The 14,051-nt window shown below is 33.2% G+C and overlaps 1 protein-coding gene across 2 annotated transcripts; it reads right to left on the bottom strand.

The window, feature by feature from the left end:
* Window positions 1-10,674: 10,674 nt before the first annotated feature.
* LOC120197970 lies at window positions 10,675-12,434 on the bottom strand. Of its 2 annotated transcripts, XM_039199368.1 has the most exons (2): window positions 10,970-12,434; window positions 10,675-10,939 (listed from the first exon to the last, which is right to left on the bottom strand). In XM_039199368.1, the coding sequence occupies exons 1-2, from the start codon at window positions 12,087-12,089 to the stop codon at window positions 10,782-10,784; spliced, it is 1,278 nt and encodes a 425-aa protein (XP_039055299.1). In that variant the 5' UTR covers window positions 12,090-12,434; the 3' UTR covers window positions 10,675-10,781. The 2 variants fall into 2 exon arrangements, with proteins under 2 accessions (XP_039055299.1, XP_039055298.1); XM_039199367.1 differs by having other exon boundaries at window positions 10,675-12,434.
* Between the last annotated feature and the right edge of the window lie 1,617 nt (window positions 12,435-14,051).

Below are 14,051 nucleotides of genomic sequence, written 5' to 3' on the forward strand. Positions count from 1 at the left end.
GTGGATGATGGCGATGCAAGAAGAAATTGAAGCCCTTTATAAAAATAATACATGGGACCTTGTGCCACTACCACAAGGAATGAAGCCAATTGGTAACAAATGGGTCTTCAAAATCAAGCGAAATGGTGACGATCAAGTTGACAGGTATCGTGCAAGACTGGTGGTCAAAGGATATGCTCAAAAAGAAGGTATTGATTTCAATGAAATATTTTCTCCTGTGGTTTGACTAACAACAGTTCGAGTAGTTTTGACAATGTGTGCTCCATTGAACTTACATCTAGAGCAGCTAGATGTTAAAACAACTTTTCTTCATGGAAATCTTGAAGAAGAGATTTGCATGCTCCAGCCTGAAGGTTTTGAAGAAAAAGAAAAGAAGAACTTGGTTTGCAGGTTGAACAAATCTCTGTATGGTCTAAAGCAGGCACCGATGTGTTGGTATAAGAGATTTGATTCCTTTATTATGTGCCTTGGATACAACAGACTTAATGCAGACCCTTGTGCTTATTTCAAGAGGTCTGGTGATAATGATTTGTTATATCGCTGTTGTATGTGGATGACATGTTGGTTGCAGGACCCAACAAAGATCATATTGAAGAATTGAAGGCACAACTGGCTAGGGAATTTGAAATGAAGGACTTGGGATCAGCAAACAAGATTCTAGGGATGCAAATTCACCGAGACAGAAGTAATAGGAATATTTGGCTTTCACAAAAGAATTACTTGAAGAAGATCTATGATTCAGATGCAAGATTGTAAGCCAATTTCTACCCCTCTTCCTATTAACTTCAAATTATCCTCCAGTATGAGTCCTAGCAGTGAAGAAGAGAGGATGAAGATGTCTCGAGTACCGTATGCATCAGCAGTGGGAAGTTTGATGTTCGCTATGATATGCACAAGACCATATATTGCACAAGCAGTGGGAGTGGTTAGTTGGTACATGACGAATCCAGGCAAAGAGTATTGGAATACAGTAAAGAGGATCTTGAGATACATCAAAAGGACCTCAAATGTTGCATTATGTTACAGAGGATCAAACTTACTAATTAATGGGTATGTAGATTCTGACTATACAGAGGATTTGGATAAAAGCAAATCTACTACAGGATATGTGTTCAAAGTTGCTGGTGGAGCTATAAGTTGGGTTTCAAAATTGTAATCAATTATGGCTACATCCACAACAGAAACAGAATATGTAGCAGTTACACAAGCCAGTAAAGAAGCAATTTGGTTGAAGATGCTATTGGAGGAGCTTGAGCACAATCAAGAGTATGTCTCTCTGTTTTGTGACAGTCAAAGCGCCTTGCATCTAGCAAGGAATCCAACATTTCATTCAAGGATAAAGCACATACGAGTTCAGTATCATTTCATTCGTGAAAAGGTGGAAGAAGGAACAGTAGATATGCAGAAAATCCATACCAAAGACAACATAGCGGATTTCATGACAAGGCAATCAACGCTGATAAATTACCTGGTGTCGATCCTCTGTGGCCTGTCAGAGACTTAAGCAACATGATGGTACAAGGTAGAAAGAATGGTGTGAAGATATGATTGTTCCAATCAAATCTTCAAGTGGGAGATTGTTGAAAAATCAAACCACATTGGCTGCTAAGCAGCCGGTGGCTTTGAAAAAAAAATTATTAAAAGTCAATCTTGTTGATTTTTTATATGATCAAATTACAAACTTTAGTCATTAAACTTTAGTGTATTTACAAGATTAAGTCCTTAAGATTTAGCTATAAATACCCTATCTCATTTGGCTTCAAAACCATCCCAAAGCATTCTAGCTTTCTTCCAATACTAGAGAGAATTTAGAGAGTTTCTTGAGAGTTGTTTTCTCTTTTTTATCAAGAGAGAATTATCATTGTTTTCTCCTTGGTAGATCGAGAGAGGTTGTAATTCCTATTTTCTCATAGTGAAATTCTTCTACCGTTGCCCGTGGTTTTTACCCTAAATTTTAGGGGTTTTCCACATAAATTTGTCTCTTTTATCTTTATTTTTATTTTCTCAAATTATCAGTTGCGATTTTGCTCTATCCGATAGCCGTCTTCCGCAACAAAATCTTGCCTTTTCCCTTGTTTATCTGTATTTGATTGTATAAAATTAGTATATATATGTATAAGAAATCTGTTGAGATAGAAGATCATTATACCTTTCCGAACATCCTTTATAAGATCAATTTCCGCACAATTTCGTAGAACTTTTCCGCTGTGGAAGTTGACCTCTTACAAGCCTATATGATATACCAGAGTTCAATCTAATGTTAGTCGACCATATCAACAAAACTTGCCAACCTACGAGAGAGGGGATGAAACATCTATAATCATTGATACCTCTTCTACCTCTTTACAAAGACAGTTGATCAAAACAATAGTCAATTACTGTATCATCACCGATTACGACTGGACGGTCAAACCAGAAGAGATTAACAACATGTATATTATCACTACAACTCATTTGTTCATATCAACAAATAATAATAACCAAAACATTGCGATTCTCGGTGGCAGCCGCTAACACAATTTGTCTTGGTTATGATCCATTAATTGAAGGAAAGGAGAGTGTTATTTTTAGTGGGAAACATGTGGGGTTCATGAAAATCACTTTAGACCTGCTGTGAGGGACACAAACATAATGTCTCCATCTCCTTTGTTGTTGAGCTACTTGTATTGCATTCAATCCCTTATTCTATTTTGTATTGTTTTTACGTGTGTTTTTTAAGTGGTAGATCCGTATTTTGTATTGTTATTACGTGAAATTCATGTTTTTAAGGGGTAGATCCATATTTTGTAATGTTTGTAGGATTAGGGTTGATGGAGATTAAATTAATTATCTGTTTTTCTTAATCGTGATAATTTTAATTTTAGAGAAAATTTATTGGTATATCTTAAATTCTAAAATAAATAAATAATACATAAAAATTATAAGTACAGTGATAAATGTTTACCAATTGAGATATGATAATTTGAATGGTTTGAAACTGATGTTTCGATAATCTTCAGTAAATTTGCATTAAAGCAACAATTACTTTTGAAGTTCTATTTTATAATTTAAAAATAACGGAAAAAGTCCACATTAAAATATATTATAAATCTGATTTTAAATTTTAATATTTATATATAACTATATAATAAATTAACAAAATTTGAATTTCTTTGAGTTTCTTCTTAATAAAACTCAAATATTTTTTCGAGTTTTCCTTTTGTTCATCGGATAATACTAATCTTATTTTTATTTTCGGTTACGATAATACTCATCTTTGGTTGTATAGTTGAACCTCTGTTCCAAGATTCTATTCGTATCAATGATATAACTGTCACTGTGCACTGCTTCACTTATTCGACTGTTACAGCTTAAGTTGATTATTTGAGTCGGAAGTTTTCAGATAAATACGAGAGAATTTAAAATGCAAATATAGAGTTGAAAATCGGCAATAATCGTTAATAAGGTTGATTTAAGCGATAAATAGTTCGGTATCATTTAAAAAGGTTTCGATTTTCAAATTTTGTATATGTAAAAAATTTATATCAGGAGACGCACATCAAAATTATATGTAAGATATGATTCAATACAAATTAATTAAGACAAATCTTTAAGAATCGAGAGTACAATAAAAAAAATCGAAAAAAATTAATTGTAATCAGAAATATTATAAAAAAGGCTTAACTTTTGTGTTTAGCAAGATAACATTTTACGTTAACTAAGAATGTTATTTTTTCTATAACATTTACATTTTCAGTTATGAACATTAAAATAACCAAAACGTAACATTTTTAATTATAACTTAAAATATAATTTTTAATTTTAATTGAAAATGTTTTAAATTTATATAATTTTATATTAAATAAATTAATATTTTATATTAAATTTCGCCTGAAATTAAACTTAAATTCATTACTGCACGACAAATCCATCCGCCAAACACACGTTCTTGGGAAAAAGACTTCTAATTTTTTATTTTTATCTGTAAAAGTATTTAATTCTAAGGTTTAATCGTATCTATGACCACTTAATTATAGGGAGATTTATTTTGACCATCAATCTTTTAATTTTGTCAATATGATCACTTAATTATTTAAATAATAGCAATCGAGTCATTTGTAGTTAATATTTGAAGGAGAAGTTGATATGGTAGCTAATAAATTGGTAAAATTACACATTTAGTTCTCATTACTTACAGATTTCATCAGTTTGGTCCTAATTTTAATTTAATTCAATAAATTTAATCTGTTAATCACATGGTAACACGTGTAATTAACGACTCAGATGATGATTTTAAGTGGGTTTTATAAAAAATCAATCTTATAAGAAAATTGAATAAATTATAATGTTTTGATATTAATATGTTACGAATGACGATTGATAACAAGCGTGTTTCACTGTCAACGACGAGTGGATGTCTACAAGTAGTTCATTTAAAAGTTCAGTAAAAAATTAACACACCCTTAAAATTCAGTAGCCATATCTATTGTCGGACCCGATTTATGTATGTCTAATCAAAATCGCTTAAGAACTAACAGTCCTTCCAAATCTAACCAAGGATCATACCTAAATCAACTCTTTGGCCATTACGAACGTTCCAACTTAGCCCCATTCGAACCTCCTCTCAAATGGTACTTATCCACTTCCACAGACGAGAACCATCTTGCACCATCAGAGACTCAAGGATTGCCTCTGTCCATTTATACTTAGCCTTAAAGAGCTGAATTCACATATATTCATTAATCGATCGAGTCGTCAAAAATATTATTATTTTATTTTATGTGGATTCGAATCTTAATATTTATTTAAAAATGTAATATCTCTCTACTTAATAATAATAATAATAAAACTGAATCTACAACTTGTCCTCATTTAATACAAGCTGATATCCAAATTTCACGAGAAACGCCTTTATTTTGTTGGTATATATATTTTCAATCCTAATCCACCATCCTCCATTGGTTTTTGTACACTACTCCAATTGACAAGGTTGATTCCTTTCTTGCCCTCGTTTGAACCCTATACAAAGTAATTATTTTTTAATAATTGAAATGAGGGTATAATAATTGAAATATGTTACGCATTTTAATTTTGATTAACATCAAATTTTACGTTCCATTTTGAATAGTTTCATCCTCTCCTTTCATCTAAAAAATATTTTTCAATGATCATTTTTAACGTATTTTTAACGTATTTGAAACTGATATTAATTAATAAAAAATAATAAGTAGGGATGTAGTTATGTCAAGCGACTTATTTAGTTATGTAACCTTAAAATTTAATTCTATAAAATAGAACTGCCGACGCTAAGCCTAAATTAATTCACATATTGATAATAAAGTCCTTTTTATCTTCACAAATTCGGAGGTCTCTTACGGAAGCTGCTCTCAACCTGATGTTGGGGGTAGCCTACTATCTTACCTCCCTCTTACCCCATATATATGGGAAAAAGGGACAGCCATTTTTTATCATATGTCATTCATCTATATTTAGACACATTATAGTAAATTAAAATCATTTGTAAAAATAAAAAAATTCTACCCCGTTGATCAAGTAATATTTAAATAAATTATTTATTAAATTCAGTAACGAAATATAGAAACACTGGTATATAGTTTAAATATTTCCAATAATACATGAAGAATCAAAAAAGTAATCTACAAATATTGTGTAGTCGCTATTACTCTGTTTTTGACCCGTAGATAAGGTAAGCATATAGGAAAGCGAAAGAATAATTTTACTTGGCAGTAACTACATTTTAGCGCCAGCCTCACTCTACCAACCTAGCGCAGCATTACTTGCGGAAATGTCAATTTCTCCCCAACACACGACACTAATAAATGTTCATTTCACGAGAAGATTTTGTTTTTAACGTTTTCATATATTCATATTTATATGATAAATGTTTTTATTATTTTGAGGTGATTATAGATTAGTATTGTTTTTATTATTTAGTCATCGATAATATACACCTCAAAACCCTTAGATATTGAACTGTCTTTATGTATTTTATATATTTGTGTGTGGTGTACATATTATGAATATATATAATTAAAATTGTATAATTTTTGTAATAAATTAACTTATATTCGTTGCTTTTAAATTTTATGATCTTTCATATCTTTTTTGTTTATGTAATTAGTGTATTGTAATTTTATCTTTTATCTTTCGATGTTCGCTTTTGTTTTTGAAATACGGTGTATAACATTCTCTATGATTTAATCTCGTGGCGTATTTGTTATAGATTTGTCTCCACTTTATCTCTTTCTTCTAATGGATTATCTCCTTTGAAGTACAATGAGGGAAATCAAGGGATCATTCCATTAAAAAGTTAAATTATATTTTAATTTTTTTCATGAAAAATAATCATGAAATCGATGTTCAAATGCAAAACATATAATATATAATAATATATAATATAGTTGATTAAGTAACCTAATAAATTATGATTTGAGTAAATTATTGGGTTTGGATCAAAGTGCAGACTTAAGACTTGAGAACATCATAACTATTGACCACTAACTTGTCCTTAACCTTTGGCATGTGTTTGCAGAGTGAACAATAGCCAGGCCGTGAGCTGGTTGGTCTCGGACTCGGACATACATAAAATATTCTCCACTGCATGAAATGCTGGCCATCAGTACTTTTGAAGAATATATGTTCAAGTTTGAATGTGCTGAAATCTCAGATCCAGCAGCATCAATTGGTCAACTTTATTTTAAAGGTAAACCGGGTTTTCTGAATGTATTTTTGAAAATGAAATAGCTTGTAAATTTTTATAAGCACAATTGAAGAAATTAAAGTGAATGGGTTGGTAGTGGTAAACAAGGTTTGCTGGTGTTGGTTAGAAGCAAGGAGTTTTATTCTCTAGTGGGCTACCTAACTGCACTATGATACCGACCTGAGTAGTGACTAGGATGCCAATTCCCAACCTCTCCCCTTTTTAGCCTACACCATTTGCTCTACTTGTACTTCTAGTGTGGTCACTGCTCCCCCTTTGCATTCTCACATTTTTATATAATATATGTTGGTTTCTTACGTTTTTTAATAGTCTAATGTGATTATAATAATAGTATCTATTCAAAAAAAAATTAGTCATTGACAATGTACACACATTTACAAACGTAACTACTTGAATTTAAGACCTCTATAGAGATAAACACACCATTTAATCATTGAGGCTACTTAATGGGTTTGATTTGATCCCTTTCCATAAGTATATAATGAAATATATTTTATGATCAGTTGTTTATAAAGAATAATGAGTAAATACTCAGATGATTATATGATTTTTAGGCACTCATAACTTTACATCAAACATACATATTTTGTAAATTTAATTACTCGAATATAGCCGTTTAAAAAAAATATTATTTTTTATGACTGATATCATTCAATAATTTTCTTATTAATATATCTTTGTTTAAGCCTTGAGGACAAACTCACTCATCATCCATTTTAGCCCCCTCACTTAAATTCAAAATAAGTGTCAAAAGTAAATGCTTATTTTTCTTTGTTAACCCCAATGGTATGTAAGATTGCGGCATTTGGCGGTAGAATTCACGATCGCTTGTTTATTATTATTATGCTCTCCAGCTCCTAGTCTTTAAAGACGACCGAATTGCGTCAGGTTGCCATGTACTTTCATCACTGCTTACGTACCCTTTAACTTACAAACCCAAAACACAGCCCTAGTAACAAAAAGAAAAATGCCTCAACACCCTCATTATTATAGCTGAAAACCTTGAAAGGACCTTTTTGTATATCTTTTTACTTTGTAATTCCTCTTAGCATCTGTTATTTTACAGTTTAACTAATCTTGTTCTTACACGTCCTGTTAATGGTGAAATTGTTGTTCTAGTCCCTTAAAAATCAATTAGTTCCATATTAGCCCTTTATTTAATGAAAACGATATTTGTAAGCCCTTTATTTGATGGTTTCTGATAATTTTTAAAACCCGAGGATGAAAGTGCGGGAAATACTCACGTGCGGCAGCCTTAATATAAGCCTAAAATAAGGTGTTACCGATTTTGTTATTGTTTAAATTACAAAACCGGTAAAAAATGACCGGAAATATTATTAGACGCTACTGATTTTGTTTTTATTAGGTGTTTTACCGGATTTGGAAAAAATGACCGAAAACATTAATAAACGCTATCGGTTTTATTATTGTTGGACATTTTTACCAAAAATGTTAAAAATTAATTTTTAGATAAAAGTAATGATATGTTAGATATTTTTACCGATTTATTATTTAAACAATAATCGATGCTTATATTAAGGTGAAACTGTAGAACTTCCCTGAAAGTGCTGTCTGTCTCACATGACTGGGAGAAGGAGTGAAAACAATCATAATTGCTAAAAACCAGATTATTCTCTGGCATGGGCCACCACGATTCCAAAAGGGAAAATATCACATGTCATTACCAACATTTTTCCCTCTCATCTTCAACCAACAAATTCCCATATTGTAACAATCAGCCCCCTTCACTTCCTTGTTATCATGTCTTCTTTATTTTAATAAGCCATTTATTTATATCAAGGATAAACATATTATTCTATATTAAGAGATAAATTTATAAAATTTTAAAAGTTAAAATAAATTATTAAAAAAATTATAAACAATATCTATAATATACTATAATTTAAATTTTTCAACAGACGATCATCTCGATCACTCTCCTTGATCCGTCCCTGTTTGCATCCTCTTTTTCTTACCCATCTCACAAATTCTAATGTTTAATCATTCCACCAAGCTTTCAACATGATTCACAGCAGATTTCAATTTATCCCCAAACTCTCTCTCTCTCTCCTCATCCATATACGGCCACAGATAATGTACATCTCTTTGTATATTCCAATAAATAGGCTACAAGGATCTAGCATGTGGTGCAAAATCTTGGACAACCAATCAAATTATGTAAAAAAAAAAAAGAATTAATGATCATTGACTTTTTGGCAGAATGTAGCATCTCTCGTTGCTTTAATAATTTCATCAATTGTAATACATCTCCAATTACTCTACTTAGATGCAAAGAATCCAGTTCATCAACGAATTATTGTGAACATCACAAGCTAGTTTTTACTACATATATAATCTCCCAAATACCATCACCATGGGCATAGATTTATGAATACTATAAGGGATGCACTTAAAATCTTATAACATTAATTAAAATTTATAGAAAGCACGATCGTATCTTCTAACACCTTTTTCGATCCATCCCTGACTACTATTTTCTTATGTATTATTAGTGAAATTTGAACTTAGAAATAGAAGAATGTATATAAAAATTGCCTTGTACATACGCAACCCAACAATTTTGATCGTTAATTAGAGTATATCTTAATGTGAACGGCAGCTGCCTTAAAAAACTAATAATAACTTAAGAGAATGATTTAGGATATTAATCAAACATAAAATCAAAAATGAAGGACAATAATAATAATAGGAAGCTATATTTTAACTTGTAGTTAATGATTGCGGCAGGTAAGGTGTGGATTGCTTCAATCTCGCCGTCGATTACTCCGCACCATCTCTCCTCCCTTCCCTTATTTCTTTAGTGAAGGGGTAAAGTAATATTTAAGCCCTTTAACTCAATAATTTTTCTCAATTTAATCCTTAAAACTTTTTTAACTGCATTAATCATAAAATTTTTCAATTTTTTTGAATTATAAAAAAGTAAAAACTACACCCTATGATACAATGTCATCAAATGTTATTTGTTAAGATGATTGTATAAATCAATTAAAACAAATATTATAGTAATCGTACTAATTAACTACAAAAGATCATATTAATTACTACAAAATTAAAACTTTCAATATTTGATTTGTAGTTATATGTGAAGACTGAAGAACATTATTATATTTTTGTTCAACGAAGAAAATTATTTGAAGTATACCATAAATTAACAATATAATACCCAAAATAGAAAAGTTGAGGAATTATTGACTTGTAAATTAACTAGAAAAAACCTTGTCTTTATTTATTTATTTTGTTTATTTTTACTGCAACTATTAGAAGTTGAATATGTTAAAAATTAACGGATGTGTGAGAAGGGCCAGGGAAGGTCCACTTGGTTCTCTCTCTGTCAGTTGAGTCACATAACAAGATGAAGCAGTTCCCAAGACATTTTGAAGCACTTGGGAAAATGGGTAGGTAAGGACCACATTCATTGGAGAATTTTTTTTATATATAGTTTAAAATAATTATAGAATAATATTTTTTTTAGATTTTTTAATTTATTGATAATATACATACTTTATTTATATTCTATTTAATTATTTAAATTTAATTTTTTAAGAGGAATAATATTTAAATATTTTAAGATGATTAATATTATCTTTTATTACTAATGATATTCAATATATTCGCCGGACAATAAAGATTAGGTTTAGAGTTGGGGAGAATTTAAGAAATAAAAAATAAAAGAAAAGGTCTTTTATTTTATTAACAGCACCGACCTATTTAGTTTCTCCCACAAGACAAGGTACGAGGAAAGAGTTCTCCTTATTCCTTATCATACATAGATGCTGCAGTTGAGTTCCCCAACCCAATGTTTAAAACACATAATAAATTAAATTAACTTAAATGGCATCACTGTATATCTTAGTAAGTGTTTAATCCCAATAAAGGACGATAATATCATAATATGTGTCTGATAAGTATGATAATAGAATTATGAATTGATTATTCTCTAAAATGAAGAAAAGAAAAATAAGAAAAGAAACCCTTCTACTATTCTTCTTCTGCATGACAGTATTTCTACAAATTAAGTTTAGTAGGTGATCGGTAATGTCTACTCTGCAGGACAAATCCATGAATCAACTGTACCTTCTGCTCTTGAAGAAACATTCTCCAATCCCTTGTCATGGTGGTGAAAAGCTGATGAGGAAGCCGGGTAGTTCAATTTGCAGCTGTTAACTCCTTGTGAATTATTGCTACCATAATTCCCATCTAAAGGCCCCAAGTGATCTTGATTGCCATCGTTCAATCCAACACCATGATCACTCCAGTTGCGCTCGCTCCTTGAACGTTCCGCTTCTGGTGCTGAACGATTTTGTAAGCCACCGAGGCTTGCATTACCATGGCGAAACCCCAATTCATCAATGGAAGGCATGGCAGAGCTTCCCTGGGATTTCACACCGAAACCAGGCAAACCAAGAGATGGGTGTAAAGGAGGAGGCGCGTCTAGGAAGGACTGGAACAATAGGGTTTGACTCTGGTTCTGCAAGTTTGACATATTCTGAGGCTGCTTTAGTAAGTCTACATCAGAAGGAATTTGATAGTTACTGGAACTAGGATTGAAAGCATTGGCCATGGTGGTGTTGCTTGTATTAGCAGCGGCAAGTAAAGGATTGTTTAACAATGAAGGAGAAGACGATGATGCGAATGGAGTCGTCTGGACCCTTTTAGCCGAAGGACGTAAAGGGTAGAGAGAAGAACCCAAAGGTTCCAAATGACTGGACCGTGAGGCTGAGCCAGATACGAAAAGGTCGAGCCTTCGAGAATACGATGAACCCGAAAACGGTGGTGCTGGGATGCCAGTGAATTCTTGCACCATTGCTCTAAAATTCGTTGTGTCGGTGGTGAGAACTGTAGTCGGTGCTCTCCTTGATGCTCTTGTCCTCTTCTTGGGGTTCTTTACAACACTTATGGTCTGATCAGATTGTGTTGAAGTTCTTACACCATTGTCATGATGAACTGACCTCGATTGCATCGACGATGAGCCCGGGAATGAACCTTGATTAAGACCATGTGAGCCTAACAAAGATTGCCTCGATAGGTTACCGAGGTCAATGGTTTTGGGTTCAGATCTTAGGCTCATCCGAGGCCTAACCCCTTCAAAATTCAGCAGTGAGTTGCTCGGTGGAGATAGAGAGAAAGGGTTGTTGAGATAATTTGCAGACGGATCAAAGAAAGTGGACGGCTGATGATCTTGTTGGTGGACGACGAGTGAGGGGTGTTGATTTGACAAGGGGTTAAAATGGCCTGAACTGTCCAGAAAAGCTGGGACTGACTCAGGCCCCGTGACTGAGTCGTACTCGTCATCACCACCACCACCACCGCTTGAAGACTGCATGCTACTACTGTTACCAGAATCCATGGCGAAAACCTCCGATTATAATTTCTTTGAAAAAGGCAACAAGAAATAAAAACGGGTTAAAGGCAATTATGAAGAGACTGAAAAAGCAGGTAAGAGATGGATGGTTCTAAAACAAGAGCTTGAGAAAGTTGCCATATATTCTTAAAGCTTCCCCTTTTCCCCTGATATCGAACTTGATCTTCCCTCTTGTTCTTTTTTTCTCTTGTCGCTGTTGTGATTACTCACCATAAAAGATGAAAAGAATTAGGGTTTTAACTTTTAAGAGCAGGAAAAGAGAGAACTGAAGGGAGAAGAAAGGGTATTTAAGCTTTGTGGTTGTTTTTTAATGAAAGAAAAGAGGGAAGAGAAAGGATATCTCATAAAAAAAAAATGTTTTGCACTAAGAAGATCCTTGCAAGATAGTGAGGGATGGGGTAGCCATTGGACAACATAGAAGAGGTGGCGGTGGCTGGCAACGGGTCAAACTCAAAGTGAATGAGATGGAGAGAGAGAAAGAGATGGGTTAGTTTAATAATAATATATGCTCATTGCTGCATTAATGTCAATGTGAGAAAAGTATGTGGAACATTGAATTTTAAATTATATGATAATTACTAATCGACAATATAAAAAATCTAATTTAAAAAAAATATTTTTTTAGAGTTTTCCTAGTTTTTTTATCTTTTGACAAGATCTTTAGGGTTCTTTTTAATTTATACGGTTGTGGTCCGTGATTTGTTTGTTTTATTTCAAGTTTTTTAGTGTGGTTTTCGTAGTTTCGGTGATGGGTGACATAGAACAAGTGATGGTTGGTTTATGCTTTGATGATGATGAGGAGGAGGCATTACTGTTAGTCCAAACGAAAGAGGGGAATACAATTTCTTTTGATAATTGTTTAGTGGCCTCATTCCTTACTTCTGGAATGGTAAATTTCCAGGCGATGCGCTCGACTTTGGCAAATGTCTGGCACCCGATTGGCGGGATTTCGACTTCTGATTTGGGGGATGATCATTTCTTGTTACGATTATATCATACGGTGGACCTTGAGAGGATTCTAGCTGATGGATCGTGGTACTTTAATTCTCATCTCTTGATGTTGCATCATCTTGTTACTGGGGATGATCCGATGAATATCCCATTGTATTTCATGAATTTTTGGGTTCAAATTTCGAACCTTCCAGTGGGCTTTATGTCGGAACCAATTGCACAACAGTTAGGAACTTTATTGACAAATTTATTGAATATGATGACAAGGTTGTTTGGTTGGGATATATGGGTCATATTAGGGTGCGTGTGCAAGTGGACACACACAACCCTCTCAAGAGGAAAAAGAAGTTGCTCTTACCGGAGGGAAAACATGCTTATGACCTCTTTCAATACGAAAAGTTGAGGTTATTTTGTTTCCTGCGTGGGTATTTGGGTCATGGTGAAAGTTTTTGTCCTCAACGAGTTCTTAAGGAGAAACATCAACTCATTTCGATATGAGACTTATCGTTACAGGCACCTCCTAAATTTTGATATAGTCTGCAAAGTCTGTGGTTACGGGATGATGATCAGGGTTCTGGGGAGACAAAATTGTCACTGAGCGAGGGTGCTAGTGGCATGAGGATTGGGATTGGTCAGTAGGTTGTTTATCGTGGGTTTTTTGGTACTACTAGGGGCTGTATTCGGGCGAGGTCAAATTTGGCTAGTTCCTCTGTTGGGAAGGAGAATGTTGGAGATATGGGTTTTGATGTGGATATGACGCCTGAGAAGGAGAATGATCCAATTCTCAAGATGGATGGTTTGGAAAGGCCACGACAGTGTTTGTCCATGGAACACGGGTCAGGTGGAAAGGATAATAGTGGACTTGTTTCTGGTATATCGGTAGGCCTGAATGATCAAGATGGCAGGTCACAATGAAAATCTTTAGTTGGAATGTCCAAGGTCTTGGGCAGCCTCGAGCAATTCACCATCTTCGGCATATGCTGAAGATATCATGTC

Source organism: Hibiscus syriacus, unplaced genomic scaffold (assembly GCF_006381635.1).
Source record: "Hibiscus syriacus cultivar Baekdansim isolate YM2019G1 unplaced genomic scaffold, ASM638163v2 tig00117056_pilon, whole genome shotgun sequence".
Taxonomy (NCBI): domain Eukaryota; kingdom Viridiplantae; phylum Streptophyta; class Magnoliopsida; order Malvales; family Malvaceae; genus Hibiscus; species Hibiscus syriacus.